Source organism: Epinephelus lanceolatus, chromosome 17 (assembly GCF_041903045.1).
Source record: "Epinephelus lanceolatus isolate andai-2023 chromosome 17, ASM4190304v1, whole genome shotgun sequence".
NCBI classification, from domain to species: domain Eukaryota; kingdom Metazoa; phylum Chordata; class Actinopteri; order Perciformes; family Serranidae; genus Epinephelus; species Epinephelus lanceolatus.
This window is the reverse complement of record NC_135750.1, coordinates 11032539-11055552: the sequence shown is the minus strand read 5'-3', so window position 1 is coordinate 11055552 and position 23014 is coordinate 11032539. Positions and strand designations below refer to the sequence as shown.

The following is a 23014-nucleotide window of genomic DNA, read 5'->3' as shown; positions in this document are numbered from 1 at the left end:
ATCCGAGGACACTCTCAGCCCTCAGACACACACAGAGACACTCAGATGCAAATATACACACACACACTCACACGGACGCTTCTGCATAGGCCCGCAGCAGTGATGTCAGTGCCTGGGTGGGGTGTGGAGTTCCCCACCATCACTGTGGTATTTATTGGAGAGTGAGTGGCAAGTTGATGTGTGGAAGAGTCAGGGAAAAATATTGTCATAAGTCTGTGGTTGGCTTGATGGAATGATTCTGTCCAACACTTTGAGATTAGCAATGCTAGCACTTTAGCCTCTCGTTCTCACTGTAAGCAAATACATTACCTTCACAATAGGCCACTTCCTTTTTTTGTTTAAAACTCCTTAAATAAAACTTTGGCAGTAAAATGTTCAGCACCCTTCAAGAAACAGAGTTTAGCATAGCTTCTGTGCGTAGCATGATTTTGTTCAGCTAGTGATATATTAAATCTGCTAAGTGTGAAATCACATTAGCGCTAGCTGTTAGCCGTTATCCATTAGGCTGTGTTTGGTGATCCAGAGGATTGTGGGATCTTTTCTGGCTGGAGTCAGCAGCTCAATACCTTTTACTTACAGCAACTGCAGCCGCCTGCCCTAGATACATTTGTATGTGTGTGTGTGTGTGTGTGTGTGTGTGATTGCATATGCAGTTGTGCTATTATTTGTATGTGTCAGCTTCATGTCTCTTTTGTACGTGCAGTGTATGGGTGTGTGCGTGCCTTTGTGTCTCATTCCATGCGTGTGCACGATGGATCCTGTGGCTTTGCCGTCGTGGTAATCAGTTTGCGCGTTGGCTGAACTAATTTATCAATTCAGTTCCTCCCACTTGTATTCTCTCCCAAGCGTGAACCCCGCTCTCTTTCCCCTACACCCTGTCTCTGGCTCCCTCTCAGACAAAACACTTCTTTCTGAAAAACCATAAGGGTTTCCTATCTTTTATGCATGCCTTCTGCCTCTCTGACTTCTCTTTCCCTCCGCTCTTTTCTTCCATGGCTCCCCCTCACTCAATTTTCCTCTAATGTACAGCTGCCTTACATTTTAATGGCCTTGAACCATGATATCATAGCAATATTGGTGCACTTGCGCAGTTTCAAAGGCATCGGGAGAGAGCTATGATTTATAGATGAGATATCTTGTGATATCTATCCATAACTCATCATTTTACACCTACTTGTCTCATAATGTTATGATTGAAGTTTTCTGCATGAAACAGCGTAAGACTCATGTTGCACCAGAGGCAGGTGGCATGGAGGGTATAGCCATAGGCTGGTAGTGTGTGTTTACACTTGGACAGCTGACCCAAGGTGCCCCTGTGGAGCACGGCGGTCAGGTGTGTGTGTTTGTATGCATCTGACACACACACACACACAAGTATGTATGTGGACGAGTGTGTGTATTTGTGTGTCAGGATGTGTGCATTTGTGTGTGTGTCCAGTGGAGTGAGAGAAATCATAGCTAGTGAACCAGGTGGTGAATGCAGACAGGCAATAACTCATGGTAGAGGAGTCTGACAGAGCTGAGGGGTTGGCGAGGAGATGTGGTGCACGCCAACGCACACACACTTTAATTTTTCTCACTTTTCACAGTCATGTCTTCCTTCTACTTCTTCTCCCTCTTTCAAAAATGCTTGTTTCTCCTAAATCCCCTTTCTTAATTCTTCTGTCTTCCAACACACTCTCTCCACTATCCATATTTCACATTGCATATTTGTCAGCTTTCTTCCATTCTCTCTGAGGCGTGCTGCTGTAGCGTTAGCGATGGCGGGGGGAAGTGAACAGGGCTGAGGGTGCTGCTCACTTGTTTGTTACGACAGATTAAGTCATTGATTTGTAAAAGTGGTGCACTGATGGAGAAGGCCCTCCGCTGCTGAAGACGAGGTGGGAGAGAGGAAGCAGAGGAGGGCGATGGAGGGATGCGTTTGGCTGTGAAGAAAGAGTGGCGAGGATATTAAAATGGAAGAAAAAGATGAGAGGTAACGGTAAGAGGAGAGTTAAGCGGAGGTGGGAGAAAAGAGGGGAGAAAAGGAGGCGGCATGAGATAGTTAAGCAAAATGCTAAATATAGAACAGAGGGATGGAGGGGGCAGAGACGGGTGAGAAAGATAGGGAGATACAGGAATGAGGAATGAGGGAGGAGGGAGGGGTGTAGCTGTACTTTGAATGACAGAGATGTCAAAGTAAGACAGAGGAGGAAGAGGGAGAAAGCTTCATCTTTCAATGGCACTGGCTGCGTCCTCCCTGCCTCTTATATTCGCCGCTGGAAAGAGCATAAGGGAGCAATTGTGAAGTACCCTTACCTAGTTTCAGCATTCCCCCAACCCAGGTTCGTTTCACCCCCCTGGGGGCCAACGGTGAGTTTCTAATTAAAACGTCGGGGGCAAAAGGGTAATTATGATAATAACATAATAATATCGCCAGGGTTATTAGAATGTTCTGTGGTCCCCAAATTGCTTCCTCTGAGAGATCAGATTTCAGTGGCATTACGTAAAGTCAAATTTCCTTGAAAGTCAGGTGAAATGAAATGGATTCCCCCATGGTCGAGGTGCAATCTGACAATCTGATTCCCACTTGTATGTCACAGGCACTGAGTCTAAAAAAAAGCCTTTTAGTTTCTCATCACAATGACATACCCCCCTCCCCTCCTCCTCACTTACCTCCAAGCTCAATTTAGTTAGAAGAGTTTATGTGGTTAGGAAGTCTACTCTTTTAATAGTTTTTGTTTTGTTGCTCTGAACTCTCTCATAATAGCACTTTGTTTCTCTGCCCCGTGTAACGAGCTCCTCTCACTGTGACTGTGTGCAACAAGAGAACATTTGTTTTTAAGCTTAGAGAACACTGCTAGAATGCTAGCTCCAAGCACTGTAGCTTGGAGCTAGCATGCTGTTGCTTGGAGGGGCATCCCGCTGCTTTCTCTCAGCCTTCCATAGTACCTGACTGGGATGAGGCTTTGTGGATCCCTCCTACTCCCCATTTACACACCCCCTCCATCTCAGGCAGCCCTGAGGCGGCCCACCTCCAGCTGTGGCTGCCGTTCACTGCGCCGCTTGGTGCAAGTACCGATTGCTTTGGAGTGCCTCCCCTCGCTCAAATAGGCAGTAATTACGGGCTTAAAGAGGTTTAGTGGTCCAGCAAACTACATAATCACCCCCTGAATTAGCCCCAGCTCATCAGCCTCAGTCCAACGAGCAGCGCTTACTACTAGCACTAGCTAGCATGTTGCACCCCCTTCCCTTTATTGCACAGAGGGAAGCACAGCAGCAGGTGTTGTGCAACATCCGGCCCCCTTAATAAATTTAGCCTCCCCTGAGCTGGAATGGGGAGGACTAATGAAGCACGCCCTCGCTCTCAGTGAAAACAACCAGACAGCGCACATACAGCACACAATATAAGATGCTTTCCTTCAGAATCAACAGACCTCACCCTTTACATTCCATGTGAAGCACTACAGTACAGTACTTTGTTAAGACTTGAGACTTGGTCATGTGCATACGTGCTGTAAGCTTCAGTATACATATAGGCTAGAGACCCACCCAACTGTAAAGCAGTCGGATCATTGTTCACACCCTGCAGCGCAGCAGGGACATCTACAGCACTGGCTGCTGCCCTGCATTATGCTATGTGCCCTGAGAGTTTTAGAAAAGCGACGCATGATGCTAATCATCAATTATCAAAGTGAAGAAGCTGGTAATGCTGTACATTGTCTAATCCACTTTGTACTAGAGCTTTAATGACATACTTTTCACCCTTTGCCTCACCAGCTAACTAGATTTATCTCATTCCCATAGGCAAGAGCGCTGTGAGATTTCCCTAAATCAACAAAAGCTGTTTTTTGAGAGGGAAAATGCTCATTAATAAATGAAAAGCCCAAGAACATCTGTTTTTTTACTCAATATTCTTTATCTTCAGAAGAGATGGAGAGATTTGATGACAAAAACAGTTTGAAAGGGGGCTTCTTTGCCCCTCTTTGGTGCATATATCGGGGTTTCTAACAAAAACAAAAAAAAAGCGGTGATGAATTATTCATGGTACAAGCTTTGAGTTGGTTTACCGTAGTCCATCGCCATAAAAGAGGCTGTTTCTGCTTTTTTTCTGGCTTTACAGCGCTAAGACGGGGGGCGTTTATTTTGCGTAGACTTTGCAGAGGGCACTCTGAAACTCTCATCCTGTGGTTGGTTCATTTTGAGTCTCTCAAAAGACCTGTTTTTGCTCTGTTTTGTTTTTTTGCATCAGAGCAGCCCGAATCAGAGGAAATTAGGTTAGGGGTGCTTTGTTTTTTTTCTGTTGTTGTTTTGTTCACTCTCACTCTCTTTTCTTTTTTTCTTTAATCCCCCCTTTCTCCCAGAGCCAGCTTTGTTGCTGGGTCCCTGCTCCCTAATGAAGTCAAAGGGATGTCAGTCGATGCCACCTACACAGAAAGGAATTTGAAATGGCGTAGCTCTCTCGGCGCAGCGTGAGCACACACACACAGGATGAAACTTCCCCTGAATGAGCAAGAAATTTTAGAAATTGGAAGCTTGCTGTATGAGATACAACAGGCTTACGGTTTGGAACGCTTGTTTTAAAGTCTGCTTGTGCTCAGGGTTCTGGGCATTTGTTGTTAGCATAACAATGTGCTTGCCTCCCCAAATATTTAAGGTAATCTCATACACGTCTGGCAGCAGCAAGGCTACACTTCCAGTAAACTGTGCTGGTGAATGTGTGTGTGTGTGTGTGTGTGTGTGTGTGTGTGTGTGAGAGAGAGAGAGAGAGACAGTTTGGTATGATACTCTGATGCCCTTCTAGCCAAAAAGGCCCCCGGATTAGCCGTCAGGCATTCCTGATGGGCAGCTCGGTTTCCACGGAGATTTGACCTGGGAACAGTGAAGGGAACAGACCTGGCCAAGTCAAGGCCTTTTCACTTTTACCTCAACTGGCCCATGCAAGTCAATAACCATGCATAATGTTGTTGGTAGTTGCCGTAACCTGCTCAGTGTTTCAGGTTGTCGAGCTTCTTCAGCTGAAAAAAGTAGCTAAAAGTATCTGACTGATAACAGAGGAGGAGGACTCTAAAATAAATTGTTGCACATTGACAAGTTGTTTACTGTGATTCATTGCATTTTCTGGCATCCTTGTGCCTCGTGGCGAACCCCAACCATCTGGTGGTAAAGTAAGCTTACTCAAAATACCATTGACCCGCGTCTGTTATCCACAGATTGTGCAGTGTCATGGCCTCTTTTTGAGGCATGTCACATGACTGTGACAACATATGATTTTCCTCTCTCTTATTCCTCCCTCCATCCTGTTTCATGGTCGCAGTTTTATAAAGCTAATGTGGCGTGTCAAGCCTTTTTAATGGGATGCATGGAGGCTCGGGAAGCGCGGCTTTAAATAGAAATATATGCAATGATAACATTAATGGCTAAAGAAGAAACAGGACTGAGAAGACTGTGGCTGCAGTGAACTGGTTAACAAAGATGGAATCACACATGTTAGGATGTAAAGGTTAAATGTAGGCTATCATTTAAAAAGCAGTTTATTTTAAGACCAAAACTATTTAAATTTACACAAAAATATTTGACATTTATAGGAAACAAATCCAGCATTCAGATGCCAAAACAGAAAATTGTGTTGAGGTTGAATTTTACTAGAGTTCTGTGAATGTGTATGCCATATTTAAAGGGCAGATACCTTATTCTTGAGCCAAAGCCAAATTAAAAGGAGAAAGTCAAAGTATTTGCAGCAGCGAGGGTAAGAGTCAGCCAGAGAGGGAGAGAATAGGCAAGGAAATGCTGAGGAGGCGAGATGAAGGCAGAACAGCAGCAAGATAAAAGACATTTCTAAAATAGCCCTCCCCTCGTGATGAAGTGGAGTCATCCCTGACAAAAGAGTGACTCAGACTCTCTCTTTTCCTTCCCCCCTCTCATCGCACCTAAGAGACTAAGGTGAGGCTTTATACAGTTTACAAGTCACAAAAATAAGAATTAGAGAGCCGTGACCTTTGGGAAGTCGGTACTTTTTCATGTCTGTAAATATTTTGGTGAGTTATTGCGCTGACAGATGAGACTGAGATATTGTTTGGACAGTTTGTTCTGTAAAGGTCAAAGGTTCAGTTGACACAATCGCCATGTGTCTTGTCAAAGTGTCCCTGTGCATGGCACCAAGTGAGCCATCCCAGCTTCAGGTTTCTCAGACAGAAAATAGACAAGCAGAACAGGAAGTCAGAAACATAACGGTGCGGATAGTGTGAGGCTCAGGTCAGGTACAATGGTGTCATTACTCAGCAATTTTTTCTTTGTATTGCAATTTTATTTCTATAAGTAATGTTTGCATTTTCTCCCACCCAAATCCACACAAGATTAGATTAAATTAAAATTATCTCAACCATATATCCTCTACTGTGTAAAGCTAATAAGAACCATCTCACTAAACCGATGCTCTCACACTGCTCAGAGCAACCCAGCTGCCAGGATGAATGTTGGCATTGTACATTTCTGTAAACCATTACATTTGCATGTCATTATTTAGTGGATACACTGAAACTTCATGTTTCTACAACGATGTGGTTAATGTGTGGTTAGGTTCAGGCACAAATTCACTTGGTTTCTGGTTAGGAAAAGATGTTAATACCCAGTTTGGTGGCTAAAAAGCTGCTGAAAATGCAGCAGTGTCTTGGTAAAAAACAACTGCTTTTTGTGGCCTCATCTACGGAGGCAACACAGTGACGGGTCACTGAGAAACACTCACATATGGTGGATTAAAAAAAACACTGGAAGACTCAGTGATGAGTCACTGAAAAACAACTGGTTTGTTGTTTGTTGGTCTCGAACAGTGGTGTGCAGCTTGGCAGGTGTCTTGCCTATGTATGACGCCATCTACCATCCCCTCCACCTCCCGATGACAAAGTCATATACTATATCACTTTAGAAACTTTGATATGACACGTATGCTGGTTTGAAGAAATGTACAGTGCCAACATTTCTTCCTGGTGACTTGGCTGTTCAGAATGCAGCAGTTCTCACTGGTTTGAACAGATGAGATCACATCATCCCAATCCTGGCTTCTCTCCATCGGCTCCCTGTTCGATTTAGAATTTATTCTAAGATTTTACTGATCACTTTTTAAAGCACATGTCGGTCTGGCCCCAAGCTATGGAGCAGAAATGTTGACCCCATATGAGCCGGTTCGCAGCCTTAGATCCTCAGGTGGGGCCTTCCTGGCTGCTCCAAAGTCGAGGCTTAAATCTAAAGGTGGCCGTGCTTTTGTCATCAGTGCCCCTCGACTTTGGACCGACCTGCTGGAGGAGAAGTGGGTTGCAGAATCAGTGACTTGCTTTTAAGTTATTTTGTCTTTTTATGGCCTTAATTTCTTGTATTTGTATTTATTTATACTCAGTGTTGTCTTGTTTTGTTTGGCCTTATTGTTCGGCATCATTATTATTATCATTAATGTATAATTTATCAAGTAAGTAATCAAGTAATTTGGATCACTGGTAACTGTAATGGTGGACGTTTTTTACTGATCTGCCCACAATAGTTTTCTCCTGGGTTAGACACGGGACAGGGGGAGTAAGTATTGCAGAATATTTATGCTCTTATCTCTTTGTTAAACCCCCGGGGCTCCAGATATCCATTTCCATGTCTCCTCCCCTGCCTCCTTCTTCCCTCTTCCTCTCCTTCCTTCTCCTCTCAGTCTATCTATCCCTCTCTTGTTCTTGTCTGAGGGGGTCAGAGAGGAAGACAGTCAGACAGGGAGGAGATGTTACTGATGCTCTGTTACTCACTCTCTCTCTCACACACACACACACACACACACACACATGAGCAGGCACAGCTGAACTTGTAGGCCCAGCAAGCTCAGTGGCTCAAATGAGAGCACACATAGAAACACACAACCAAAATCTTTGACTCCACAACACCACAGACATGCACGCACACACCCACGCATACACACACACACACACACACACACACACACACTCTCGGACTGATAAGACACACAGAAGAGAGGAGTGAAAACACACACACACCCCTCCTGGCACCCACATGCTCAGAGCCCAGCAGAGAGCGGCGAGCGGGGTGGAAATTCTCATGAAAGGAGTTGTATATTTGGAGAAGACATATCATTAAGATAGGCGGAGGGAAGAGGGAAGGGAGGGAAGGATGCGCCGAAACTTTCCATCTGCTCTTTTAAAGAACATGTTATTGCTTTACTCACTAAAGGTCTCTCTCTCGCTCTCTCCACCCGCTGAGCCACTGCCAAAGACCATTAAGACACCAGAATCACTCACAGACAATATTAAAACTGGGTGACTTGTTGCTGAGCGAGAAACTAAATCACAGTGTTTTGACAGATAGAAGGAGGACAAAAACAGTTTTGATGTACTGGATTTCAGTCCATCTCCTTCTGGTAACTCTTCCATTAAGTGTGTTATTTTGTATGGTAAAACTCTGGCACATGTTGCACATGTAGGAGGTTTGTATCAGGACAGGATGCAGTGGTGGATGATGTTTTCAGATCCTTTGGTATAAATAGCAACGCCGCAATGTGAAAACACTCAATTACCAGTATAAGTCCTGCACTCGCATTTTTATCTTAGTGAAAGTTGTGCTCTCAGCAAAATGGAGTGGCGTTAAAGGAGCAGTGTGTTGGATTTAATGGCATCTAGCAGTGAGGATCGCAGATTGTAACCAGCTAAAACTTCCCCTGTGTGCCAAGTGCAAACTCCTGGTTAGAATCCTTTAGTGCTCATTGTTCAGGAGGTTTTTACTGGGAGCTGAATTATTGGCAGAGGTGTCCTCTTCAAAACAAACAGACCAGGTGATTGAAACCGGTAAAAACATTGAATAAAGCAGTTTTACATTAGAAATCAGTGCTGCTACTGTGTGCTCCCCTTTTGTCTCTGCTAACTTAAGATCCAGAAGTTCAGGAGGTTTTTACTGGTAGCTGAATTATCCACAGAGGTCTCTTCCTGTTCTAAACAAATGAACCCAGTGATTTAAACATGTCTCTGATTGTCTGGTGGCGAGACTAAGCTCATCCTGGAGGGGCTTGCTAACTATATGGCCTATGCAAAAACTCAGATGGCCTTATCTAGAGCCAGTGTTTGGTTTGTCCATTCTGGCTTTCTGTAGAAACATGGCAGAGCAATATCTCTGTGGACGAGGTCCCGCTTCCTATGTAGATATAAACGGCTCATTCTATGGTAACAAAAGCACAATGATTCTTATTTCCAGGTGATTATACACTCAAGAAAACTTACTGATTATATTCAATTTCTGCCAATACATCCCCCTGAATCCTACACACTGGCCCTTTAATGTGTAAACTACATTTTCATATTGTACCAATTTATTTTGTTTTTTATGTAACTATTAATCATATTATAAATACAAGCACCTCAAAATTGTACTTGTTTCCCTACTTGAGTAAATCTACTCGGTTACATTCCACCCCTGGCAGGATGACTGCTGAACAGAGCACACTCATGCAGCCAAGCACATTTTTCTCCCAGTGCTGCTGTCTGAGATTGCGTGCGTGTCTGTGTGTGTGTGACTAGTTGTGTATATCAGTGTCAGTGTGTGTGTCCTGGGAAGCTAGAGGGAGGGAAGCGCTGAAACAGGGTGTATTTGTGCTGTACTGTGTCCCCTGGCGTGGCCGCAGCCCCCCAATATCACGAGGCACACACTCCTGCCTCCATTGATCTATGACACGTAGAATGGAAACATTGATGTTTTCATGTTCAATCAGCTTTGTTTGTTGAGGAGAAAGACTTAAAAGACATATTCACATGATTAGCTTCGGCATGTCCGCATTGAGCGTGTGTGTGTGTGTGTGTGTGTGTGTGGTGTCTATATGTAAAGTGCTCAATGCGTCAAAACATCAGATGACACAAGCCCTAAAGAATATTTTCTCACTTTCTACACACGCGAGCAGGCGAGTGGCGCCCCAGATTTCCAGTTATTTTAAATCTTATATCTGATCAGTCTACAGTATGGAGGACATTTTGTGCACACACACATACACAATATATGAATGGACAGACTGTTCACATGCATGTGCGCACACACACATACGCATAAAGGAGCACAGAAATGGTTAGAGGAAAGAAGTGGACACAAATTTGGCCAGAGGCGACAATGCAATTATAACTTAGCGCATGAAATTAGCCTCCTTGTGTTCCCATTCACCACAACCAATCACATGGACAAGAGAAGGCTGAGAAAAATCACCCTCTCCTCTCTCTGCTGGCTTGTCCCGGCATTAAACACAATCCTGTTCATTATGCGCTGAAAAAACTGTGATGAAAAAATGAAAACACTGGCGCCACACTGATTTTGCACGTCTGATTGACTGTTGAGTGTGTGTGCGTGTGTGTTCTTGTTAGACATACTCGATATATTAAACAGTAGCCATAAGTGTGGCGCCTATTGTTAGTCACTAGCACGGAAGGATAACTGAATAAAAGATGGATGTTACTATCATTTAAATATATAAACTCTAGTCCCCGAAAAATGATTTTGTGTTGGCGCTGAACAGCGAAAACACACGCGGCCACTCCCTTATTTTGTTGTTGTTTTGCAAGTTTTATGTAAGAAAAAAAGATGAAGGGGAATTTTGGGTATTGCTCGGGTTTAAATGTGTGTGTGCGGCTACTGCTACAAGATGAGTGGTGTCTTGACGCGTTTTCAAGGAAGTAAAAGAAGCCTAAATTGTGTTTTTTCTTTTACGATCAATTGTTTGAATTGATATGGAGATCATGGAGAAAGAAGCGAACAACATAGTTTTTTAATTTAACGGTGATGTGACAAAAATCCCTGCATACTCCGTGATTGCAGCTCTGATTGGCAACATGAGAACTCTTTGCAGAATAGATCATCCAGTGGTCTTTAATTGCTTATTTATGTACCTCTTCTTCCTTTCCTAAATGTATACATAGCATTTTTGGTACATGCATAGTTTCCAGTTTGTGCTTTGCTTTCAACATCTATTCTCTCCCCCGCTCCGCTGCTCCTCCCTCCTCTCCTCCTCTTTTATGGCCTGCCTATGGTGTTCAGCACAGTCCATGTCTTGTCCTGGTCATGAACAGCACATTGTCCTCCACGAACAAGGCTCTGTGCAACCGTGATACCCCCCCCCACCCCAACTCTAATATAAATCAACACACTCCCGGAGTTCACATTTATCCAATTTATTCATTCTATATATTTAAACAGGTGGCTTGACTTTAACTGTTCTCAGCCGGCTTCGGGACGAGCGGGTGCAGTCGGTCGTTTGTATTTAAACACTGGGCTTAAAGTTTGTTTGGGTTATCATCCCCACAATTGAGCTGCTGTCCGTCGTGCATTCAGCGTCGTATTTATGAGCCTTCAGATGCATACAAAAAAATCTCAGAGTAAGGCGAAGTAATATATCCTCTTTTTTGAACACATTTCCAAAACAGTGTCCACCTCTAATGTCAAGGTAATGTTGATTAAAAAGAATTAAGAGAGTTTAGACAATAGATAAATAAAAGTTTAATCATCTGTTTGAAAACCTCTCACTGCCTGATGTGTTTAAGCTTTAAAGACTGAAAATCCTGTTCCTGTTTTGAGCTGCTGTTCAAAAGGATAAAACCTAGAAGGCTTCCCATACAGAAGATTTCTTACACTGAGTGCAGCAAAGTGGCAAACTTAACAGAGCCGTGTTACTGCACCAACTGCTATAAGGATAAAAGCAAACAGCAGCAATAAAGACGAGATTTTACATTCTCTTGTCTGTATTCCATCGGGTTAACATTACATATTCCCCGCTCACTGATTACATATGCAGCAGGGTGAAAGGGGGGCCGTCGACGCGAATATATTTGTGTAAGAGGCTGCCTAATTACCAGAGCTGGTTCTCCACTTCACTTAACTTTCTAATTGGCTTGCCTTTTTGGCTGCCATTAATTACAAGATTTCATATTCCATTAATGATCGGGGGGAGAGAGGCACATTAACGTGCACACACACATACTTACAGTATACATCCAGATAGACACACACACACGCGCAGGCACATACTGACACCTACGCACCAACGAGCATGAGCACACGTCTCATTTTCTACCTCTCATTACGCTGTGTGATTCTGTGTGTGTCTGTGTGTGTGCGTAACCTGTGCCCTACAAGAACTTTTCCTTTACTAAAAGGCACATCAAACCCTTTTTTCCCAACAACAAGAAGCTTCATTAAACAATTTGTGGTCAGCCTTTTCACATACGTGTTGTCCTCCTCTCCTGCAGCATCCCTACCCGTCAGAAGAACAGAAGAAACAGCTGGCGCAAGACACAGGCCTCACCATCCTACAAGTGAACAACTGGTAAGTCGTTTCAGAGTTTACATGCAGTCGATTTCAGGGGTTTGCACCCCGAGGCTATCCAAGTTCTTAATGATCGGAATTAATGCCTGCACTCCACCCCTATTTTCATCCTACGCACACACAGAAACACACTCACACCACTTACCGAATCATCCTCACCTAGATCAATCCATCTAAAGAGATATGGCCTGGAGTGATTTTCCAAACCAACAGCCTAACTCAGCCCAAACATGAGCGTCCATGTTAATTAAGAGTCAAACTACCATCTGAAAACATCCAATAAAATCACCCAACATGCAAGTTGGATGATTTTATTGGATGTTTTTCCAGCCATACAAGAATGATTACCGAAAAAGTGGTAGCTCTGAGAGTAATTATATGGTTTACTTTGACTTATTTTGGTGTGTGTGGCTTTTTGTAGCACCTTTTACAGTGATTAACATTTGTTTTTATCCGTCGATGAACACCTCGTTTAGCATTTATCCCAGTTTATGCACCATATTGTCCTTGAAGCTAGCTTAAAGGTAATTTTGCCCTTTTCAGAGACGGTTAGTTGTGCACTTTCCACAGGTGACAATGACAGATTTGTACTCCAAATTCAGAGTTCAGTTACTTTGTGACAACAGCAGCTGCTCATTATCTACTGCTCAGTATTCTGTTAAAAATTATTTTATCTGGTGTCCACAAACCATATATCCTTTAATACATAATTATTTAGCACTTTTTTCATTATGCATTTAGCATTTGAAGTTGTCCTTGTTAGTGAGGAGCGTAGATTAGAAGTGCTCAGCCTGATCACTATCCTGCCTTTGCAAATTAATGCTCTGTAAGTGCCAACTAGCTTGTTAATTGGGCACAAACGTGATCGGCCAGTGCCATAAAATAAGGTTGCTAACTAGCAGTTTTAACCTTAGGTAGCACTGCAAAAGGTAGAAAAGGGCCCTGTGTCCTTGTGCGGCTAGTCTTATCAGAGAGATGGCTATCAACACATGCTTAGTGTTATTAGCCATGTCTAATTAAAGGGGCTGGAGTCTGGCTAACTGAGGCAGGGTCCAGGCAGAGGGGCGTTTGATCTGAGCGGCCCTTAAAATAATCCTTGAAAGTATCAGTTAGTTGCTAGGTACGAGCATGGAAGTGGAGACTGCAGAGAGGCAAAGAGCAGCAGAAAGGAGAGAGAGAGAGAGCGAGTTAAAGAGCCAGACGGAGTGAAAAATAGATGAAGAGAAAGAGAGGATGATAAGGAGAGAGGGAGAGAAAGAGATGAGACATGATAAATCCCCATTACTAGCAGTCTAATGATGTTAACATTATTCCCAGCCATTGTTCAATCTGAGACCTCGGAGACAGACAGACGTTAGATTAGAGTATGGTGTATCAGTCTATGGAGAATTCATTTTATACCGGGCCAAAAATAACGTGCACACACACACACACTCACACACTCTGGCAGAAAAAGGCCTCCTGACCAGAGGGAATCCTGTAGAGGTTATCAAATCACGTGACCCCTCTGAAATCCATGGGGGATCAATTCTTACAGCTGAGATAAAGCCAAGCTGTGTGTGTTTCTGTGTGTGTATGTGTGTGTGAGTCAGACAGATAGTCACATGAACAGTAGCTTGGTCACTTAAGGCTGACTGTGCTCTCATTCTGTTTGTCATTTTTATTGGTAGGGGGATAGCAACACACCCTGAAGGTGTGCGTGCGTGTGTGTATTTGTGCATGACCAACACACACTGTGTAAATCGTGGGAGGTTAATCTTGGTTTGTGGAAGATGTTCTATGTGTGTGCGTGTGTGTGTGTGTGTGTGTGTGTAAGAGAGGGGAACCGGGGGTGGTTAATCTAAGGGGTATTAGCTGTTAAACCCTGCATGCTGGGATCCCGCTGCCCCCTCACATTTTGTTGTATACGAATGTGTGTTTGTTTGTGTGTTTGTGTGCGCGTGTGAGTGTGTGTGTGTGTGTGTGTGTGTGTGTGTGTGTGTGCACGCTTGTCCAGAGGCATATTTCCATGCACGGTTGTTCGAGCAAGTGAGCAGTACATTGAAGCATGGAGGGGTGATTGAGAAGGAAAACAGTAAAGTTAAAAGATGAGGTGACGGAGAGATGAAGGAAAAGAAAGGGAGAGAAAGAAAGACGGAAGAAAGGACGAAGAAAGAAGAGAGATGGAGATAGAAGAGAGGAAAAGAAAGATGACAGAAGAGAGAAAGACAGATGGAGAGACAATCGGAGACAGAGAGAGGTTACGTTAGGGGAACTGCCATTTCGCAGGCGTGTTGTTGTGCTGGTTGGGAAGCCCTGTCATTGGGTGTCTCCATAGCAACCCCCGGTGATGTTACCTCCTGACCCACTGATTTGGTGAAGTCAATTTCCCTAGCTGTGATTCTGTTTGTCAGCGCTGTTGATGAACACGCGCTCGCTCACACACACACAAATGCGTGCATGTGTAAAGTCTCTCCAAGTTACACACACACACACACACACACACACACACACACACACACACACATTTTCTCATGCGTTCACTTGCACCAAATCAGGTCTACAACTGTGACATCAAGCCAAAGAGGACTTCAGAAAGCATAAAACACTTAGTGGGAGCGCATTTCACGGTCATACGCCGGCCATCGGCCCTGGATTCATGTCAAGTGGCCGCAGATGAACCCCGGGTCATTTGCGTTTGTCGTCCCGATGGGGGGAGACCCAACAACGAAACACATGTACAACTGACAAATAAAACACACAGCACAATCCTGTTACATGTTCAAGCACAGAACACACACCCTCCCTTCCTCTCTCCAATACACACACACCCAAATCTTTTTATTTACATGTGTGCAGTGTGTTTCCCCTCACATATACACACTCTCTCATACACCCACACACTCTTACTCTCTGTTGCACACTCACACACACCATAGATGTGTTAACACACATGTCGGTGTGTATTATTGATGAGTGAGCACGCAGTAGGGCTCAGCAGATTAAATAAAAATGCTAAAGGCCAGCAAGGGGCGCAGATCACTCATGAATTATTGGCAGAAATACGCCGCACCAGGGAATCTCAATTTGAATGGAGAAAGTGCACATGTGTGTGTGTGTGTGTGTGTGTGGTAACGCATGTGCACATTTACACAGCAGAATTATATACTGAGAATGTACACACACACACACACCCAAATGCAAATACATCGCCACATCCCTGCAAAGTAGCCTATACAGCACATTCACACACAGACTTTGTAGACAGGTGAGGTCTGTACACACAGGCTATAAGAGTGTATTGTTTCACACCCATACAGGAGACTCAAACGAACTCAAACACATGCTCACCAATGTCCTTTTAATGTCAAAACACAGCTGTACAGATACACCTACAACAAACGTATTCACGTTCATTATTATTAACATATTGTGATAGCAGCAAAATGATTCTGTAAAATCCTGAGTAATAAATTAAACGCACAAAGAGAAGCCAGTATTTAACTTTGTATTTCACGTTTGTATTTCTGAATACATTCTGAAGACATGAAGGATTATATCATGCAGTAGATTTAATTAACATCTTATTATGGTTTGCAGCCAAAAAAGAAAAAAAAAAAATCCTGTTTTAAATCAAACCAGTACTGTCAGATTCACACACAGGAGCTGAAGACGCCTCAGAAAGATCAGTTTATTCCACCAGTGTCCTTCAACAGTTCAACCCGTTACCTGCCCACACATTGTCAACGAGTGAATCAGGCAGCAGCTCAAAGCACAACATGTAAAATGTCTTTCTCCGTCTTCTTTCTCTTTCTCCGGCTACAGTCAGTATCTCTCTGCTAAGTTCTCCTAACGCTCCGGTGATGTAAAAATCGATGGCGAGGTCATCAGGTTTCTCTTGTTGGCCGCCCCTCCCCTTCCTGCCTGCAATTTAATAATGCCCCTTTAAAGGCAGTGTTTAAGCCTCGCCGAGCGATTGTTTTGTCAATAAGACCTCCTTTTACGAACGTCTTAAAAGCATAGACAGGCAGAGAGCGAGGGAGGGAGAAGAAGGGAGGGAGATGGAGAGAGGTAGTATTTAAGAGGGCAGAGTGGACGGACGCTGAGGCTACTTAGGAAGGAGCGGCGTGGCGTGTACATATATGCCGCTTATCGGGTTTCCGTGAGGACGAGCTGAGGGAGAACAGAGGGGAGGAGAGAGAAGTGGGACAGGGTGGGAGGAATGAAGAACACAGGGACATGTATGGAGTAGTGACACGTACTAGTTATGTGGGGGTTACAGTGTTAAAGACAGTTTGGTAAATTTGTACATGCAGTTTTCAGGCTAATAAAGCATACTGGAATCAACAATAAGGGATCATTTGAATCTTATCTTATTTTCTGCGGCTTAGCCGTTGTTTTGTGGCAGTTACATTAACGACACACTGTTCTGGGAATGCCTAATAAAGCTACGAAGAAGTTAAGCAGGACGAGAATAACAGTCAGATCATCAGGCAGGTTTTAAACGGACGCCTGGGTCAGCCAAATACTTTGAATAGACAATAAAAGCAAACGGTGAAATCATTCTCCAAACGGTCCGTAATAAATATTCCTTACAGTTTATAGACCAAAACTGCCTCATTCAACTGACCTACTGTACTTGTTTTATTTGCACGTGTGCACAGTTTGCCAGTGCAATGAGGAGTCGTTACCAACATCTTCTGAGCACTCACGCCTGGTTTTACCTCCGGTTAATTAATATTTGTTAGGAAATCTGGTGAAACTGTGAGCTTGCTTCCAACCGGCATCTGACAAAGCTGTGATAAACTGTCGTAAAATATCCCCAGGTCTCAGAAATGACTTGTGAATCCGACCCAAGTTGTGATAAACCACAATGATCCTTTAAATAATATGAGAGAGGGACAAACAGGTAGAGTGAGATGATTTGCATGATTCAGTATGTTGACATGTTACAGAGAGAGATGCTGGAACTTGTTCGCGGAAAGCCGTCTGAGGTGTGTGTGTGCGTGGGTGTAGGTGTGTGTGTATGTGTTTTGGAATTAGCAGGCCCAGTTTCAGTCCATGCCCTAGAGCCTGTTTCATACACTGCAGCTCTGTCAGGTTGCTTCAGCCTGAAACTCCCTGACATTACAGCAAATACCACATACACACACATGAACACACACGTCTCACTCGATATGACCTCACCCTCAGATTTCAACACGGAGTTAAAACGTGAAAATCATTTCAAAAACAATATTTTGGTCTCGCAGTTTGAAGTCTGTTGCTACCGATAGCCTCTTACAGGAATCTTCAGCCTGTGTAGACACGACCCCGTCTTTACTGTATTGTGTCAATAGAGATGTGTGCAGACGTGTGCGTGTGTGCTTATACATATATAGGTGTCCATGTGCAAAGACACACTGTGAACCGAACACCGCCTCTCCTCCCCCCTTCCTCTCTTCCTCTTCCTCTCACTCTCTCTGTTTCTCTTACATCACAGCACGCCGCCTGAGGCCAAACCTGCATTTCTCTTCATTCGCCTTTCTCTCTCTGCCTTTTTTTTATTCCCTCCTCTTTTCTCCACACTCCTCTCCCTCGCTTTTCAACCTTCTTTTGTAGTAGTGGAGGGGGGTCCGAAACATGAAAGGCGGCAGAAAGTGAATGCCAGGGTCTGTGTTGAAGCACACACGTGGCTGCTGTCGTACTTGCCGCCATCAGTCAGTTGTTCTCACGCTGGTGTTGATCAAACGCGCTGTTGTGACGTGAATCAGCAGGGACGCAGAGCGAGTGTTTTGTGCCAAAATTAAATATCTAGGAAAAACAGGACACCTACTCCTGCAAGTAATGGGCACAAGACTGACATTGACTTCACGCAACTAAGATAAGTGATGGTTCTGTGTAAAGGATTTGTGGACAAAGCATGAAACGATGGAGCTGACAGACACATGTGGTGACCGTCAGCCGCCGTTGATGAGATAAACTAAATCAGGGATTGTTCTGAAATCCTGCAGACATATTAACCATCATTAAAGGTCTTAGTGACTCGTAGAAAATTTATAAAATTATTGGCTGGTTTGCTACAAATTTTAGAGACAAACAACTGATTTATCGCCATAAAATAAAATATAGTTGTATATAAAGATAAATTGAAATTATTTTGCTTATTATAACAAATAAATGTTCAAATATAAGCATGTAAATCTGTAAGAAAAATGTTTTTCTTCTTTCTGACAGCAGATATTATCCCATCAGTTTTGTTTTTCTGAAACTGCTCCATACTTCCACTTCTTTGGTGTTTGCTGACTGTAGATGTTAACTGCCCTAAAACTGCCTTCGCTAGTTTCTGGGCAGTCAGAGGGATCCCCATAGCGATGGCTGCTGTGAGCCAGCGGGGGGAAGTGACACACGCAGAGACAGGATATGACACGGGCAGTATGGGGGGATTTAGGTCAACCACTGTGTGTTTGCAGCAGTCCCCACTGCAAGCCCTGTCAGCAATACTGGCTCTGTGTGACACTGGTCATCTGTGTGTGTGTGTGCGTGTGTGTGTGTGTGTGTGTGTGTGTGTGTAAACTGAGATTTTTTTCTTCGTGGTTACGTTTGTATTTATTTGTGCATATGGTGAACAGACACACACACTGTATGTATTTACATGCAAATACATTATGCAAAAACATGCACACTGCTAGCAGAGCTCCCTGAGAGTTGCACACACACATAAAGCATTGCACATAGACGCACATACATTTCGATCCATGCCCAAAGGCTAAAGGACACAGACTCTGTCCAATGTTGTGTTTGTGGAGTGGGCAGCACAGGACAACCATGTTGTTTCTGGGTAAAGCCAGGCTTGAAGCCATACCCTCTCTCTGGCATTGATGGATGACTGGCTGACTGAGTCCAAGACTGTGTGAATGTGTGTGAAGGGAAGCAGGAACAGAGATAAAGAGAGCGGCGGAGGTCACATGTGACAGCTACATGCTCCCATCTGATGTCTTATTCTTGCTCCCTGCCTTTTATTCTGTTGTTTTTTTCCTCTTCTTTGTCTTTTGTATTCAGAACTTGTTTTTTCTCGCCCCTTTCTTGCCCCTCTTTCGCCCCAGTCTTTCTCCACTCTCTCTCCCACCCTCTGTTTATATTTTGCCTTTTGGCAAGTCCTATTTAGAAGTCAGTGAAATTTGCAAAGCCAGCCCAGTCTGAGCCAATGAGTTCATGTATGTTTTTCAAGTGGCCAACATTTCCTCTCTATAACTCTGAGAGGCACCTGGTTGTCATGGGCACATATATACACACTAAACACACTGAGCTCTTCTCCAGTTTGTGAGTGAGTGTGTGTGTGTGTGTGTGTGTGTGTGTGTGTGTGGTTACCCACCCTGTCGCTCCACTCTGTAAAACCAGCTTTAGTGGTAGATTCATGGCTCTCTTAATGGACACTGGGCTCTTGGGTAGTGGAGCAACAGGGACTGTGTGTGTGTGCGTGTGTGTGTGTGTGTGTGTGTGTGTGTGTGTGTGTGTGCGTGCGTGTGCTTACATACTTGTATTTTATGTGTGTGCAGTAATGGGGATTAAGTGACCCCATGGCTGCTCTCAGTCTAAAGCTCCTTTTAAATTTCACACTGTTTTCTTATGTTTCCCTCCATATGTGGCGCTGGATCCAGCTAATCCACCTCATGTTATTAGGAGCTGGATCAGCAGAGCAGTGTGCACTGATCAGTGGGTGTGTCCGTGCTTAGCTATGCATGTTTTTGGAGATGGTTCAGGAGCTGTTTGCTTGCCAATTAAGATTCATGTGCATTGCTGACTCAAAACACAGGCCTCCTGTCTGAAAACAACCTGCAGCGCTCAGACTGGTCACGTGACTCCCACATGACCTAACTTCAACCTTACTTGTCAGATGTGTGTGTTTCATAGTGTTTTAATGCGAATCTGCGTGTGTGAACATGCATGTGTGTTTATGTCTGTCACAGCGCGACAGCTAACCCCAAGGTAATAAGGTACCACACCTTCTCCGCAGACCGAATGCACAAAGCATTTTCTATAAAAGGAAACTGGCAGACAGAAAGCATCATGGGAAGGTTGCATGTTTGTGTGGGAGAGCGCTGTGGACCTGCAGCATATAGCTATTTGCAGACGTTTGGTTGGTCTGGGCAGCTTTGGGGGAAAGAGCGAAAACTATGCTACTCATTGACAAGCTAGCGCATGTAGCAGAATGAGTGCTAAAGTATGTTTGTAATGCTGTGTACGCATGTAGGTGTTTGTACGTGTTGAAAGCTGCACAGACGAATTAAGGGCAATACAGCCTCTTTGCACAATATTAGGTATGGCTTACTCATAGATAGTTACGTTTTGCACAATGCGAGTCTCAGCTCAAAGCTGAAAATACCCCAAAATCAGTGTTTCCCAACCTGCGTTCACAAGCCGGAAACACTGGGAACCACTTCTCGTTTCTGTCTACATCTCCATCATAGCCAAGAATTTGAAACATAAATTTAAAGAAAGATAAGAGATAATTTCCCCTGATAAAGACCTGTAAATATAAACTCACTCCTCAGTGTTGTTGCAGCCGCACTGGCCCAAATACGAACCACACAAACACTATAAATGCAGTGCAACACAGTAAAAGCCAGTTGGAAAACTAGTGACGTTTGCGGATTTGTGTGTGTGTGTCTGATGCAAATAGAGTTCTGCAAGCAGCTGCATTAGTTTATTTAAACTAATCTGAAGCATCTGACCTGAGAACGACACTGAGGAGGAGAGGAGAGAGGGAACGAGGGAGGGAGGGAAGGAGGGAGATACATGGGGAGGAAAGGAGAAGGAGGTGATTTATGAGTTAACTCGTCAACTGAGGAGAACAAGGGGAGAAACTCATAACTGTAATTCCCTCACACACCTACATGCAGTACACTCATGTACATATATGCACACATGCAGTGTGCAGGAACATGCGCACAAACGCGCTGCCACCCCCTGCTGTGCATAAGAGAACGTGTGAGCTCTAATAAAATAACTAATTACTTAGGAAGATGGAGATGCGCAGGGACAGCTGATAATAAAGTTGTGCAGGGATACGAGGTGTGACATAAGAATGGGGTGTATAGTGTGTGTGTGTTATCTCATATAAGCTGTATGAAGGCTTATCTTGTGATTTATGGCTGGTAACTGTGTTTCCGTGGGGACACACCAACTGATTCTGTGATCTATTTGTTTTTAAGTATTATACTGTGTAGGAAATTTGTGTGGAAATTACAAAAACAGAAACATGACTAGTCAGGAAGTTATTTCCAAAGAAACAATTCAGATAAATCAACAGAACAGTGTTTTAGTTTGCATGAGTGTGTGTGCATGTGTGTGTGTGTGTTCACCAGTAAGTAGGAAGGATATATGGGCTAGGCGTTAATTGTGGTTGAGCAGCAGACAATCGATGCTTGCCGCGCAGTGACAACCTGATGATAAGCTACAAGATTCTACCCGTCAGAGCTCGCTTTCTTTTTAGTGCTTTTAAATCACATTGATTGGCAGGCAGGAGGAGTGTGTGGTTACACAGTTATTTTAAGCGGCTCTCAGATTTGAATATGCATGTAAACCTCTGTCGGCGTGCGCTGAAATCCACCACCGGGTCCTGATACTGGAATATCCAGCTGTGTATAAATGTGAGGTGTGTGCAGGCCTGTGCATGTGTGTGAACATTCTCTCAGATTACTAATGTAATATTGGTAGTGAGTGCAGAGGACGTGTATATATATACACACGTGTGTATGTGCACATTTGTGTGTTTCTGTGTGTCTCATATTACTAATATAATATTGGTGGTAGGCTCAGGAGATATGTGTGTGAGTATGTGTGCCACAGAAATTGAGAACTCCACATGAATTTAAATCAACGAGCTCGCAGAGTAACCTTTTGTATATCCAATCTGCATCTTTCCACTGCTCGTTATTAAATTATCCCCTAATTGGTCACGCAACAAAGGCAGCTGATGAAAAAGACAATTTCTTGCTTTTAATTGGGCATTTCACGTGTGCTTCGTGTACACCTGTGTGCGGCTGCCTCGGCTCAGTGTGTCGGTGTATGTGTGTGTGTGTCTCGGGTGTAATGAGAATAGGACATTAGCAAGGGCTTGGCAGACGCCGTCGCAATCAGTTCCACTCTTTCCAGGGAAGGAGGGAGAGGGGTGGGAGGATTAATCCAGACATTAGCAATCTCACAAGGAGAAATGGATTGGAGGCAGAACAACAAAGAATAAAATTCACCCAGTTTCCTCATATGACTTTTAAGAGCCTTTGGTCCTGGTGGAACACGTGGCCGACATGTTGTTTGATCCAGTGTACCGTGGGTGCATGCTTCTGTCAAGCATGTGTGCCCACGGTGGAAATCAAACCCGTAGCAGTTTTCACACCACGCTGGATTCTCTGACCTACACAAGGCCAAATCTAATTTCAAGTCTTTTTCCTTCCTTCCACTTGTCTTTTGGTGTTTTCTGCCCAACTTTAGGCGTACCACCAGTGGTGTGTCACGCCAAAATAGCCCAGCTATTGTTGCACTGAGCGGAGCTGAATAGTGCAGCTCATTGTGTTGTGATGGGAGGCAGGGGAATGAACAGGCCATAAACACTGGCCCTATAGCACCCAGGGGTCGTGCAAAGGTGAAGCCTCACTCCCCCTAATAGAGGAGCTCCGCTTTTCTCTTCTCTCTCTCTCCTCTCTGTCTCTCCATCACTCTTTATCTCTCTCTGAG

General features: G+C 44.0%; 1 protein-coding gene across 1 annotated transcript in view; it reads left to right on the top strand.

Annotated features, from left to right (window-relative positions):
* Positions 1-23014, top strand: part of meis1b (Meis homeobox 1 b) — a 90746-nt gene that overhangs the window by 49432 nt on the left and 18300 nt on the right. Inside the window, exon 9 of the mRNA XM_033613569.2 lies at positions 12243-12319. Coding sequence (XP_033469460.1) covers positions 12243-12319 — 77 coding nt within the window. The remainder of the gene's footprint in view (positions 1-12242; positions 12320-23014) is intronic.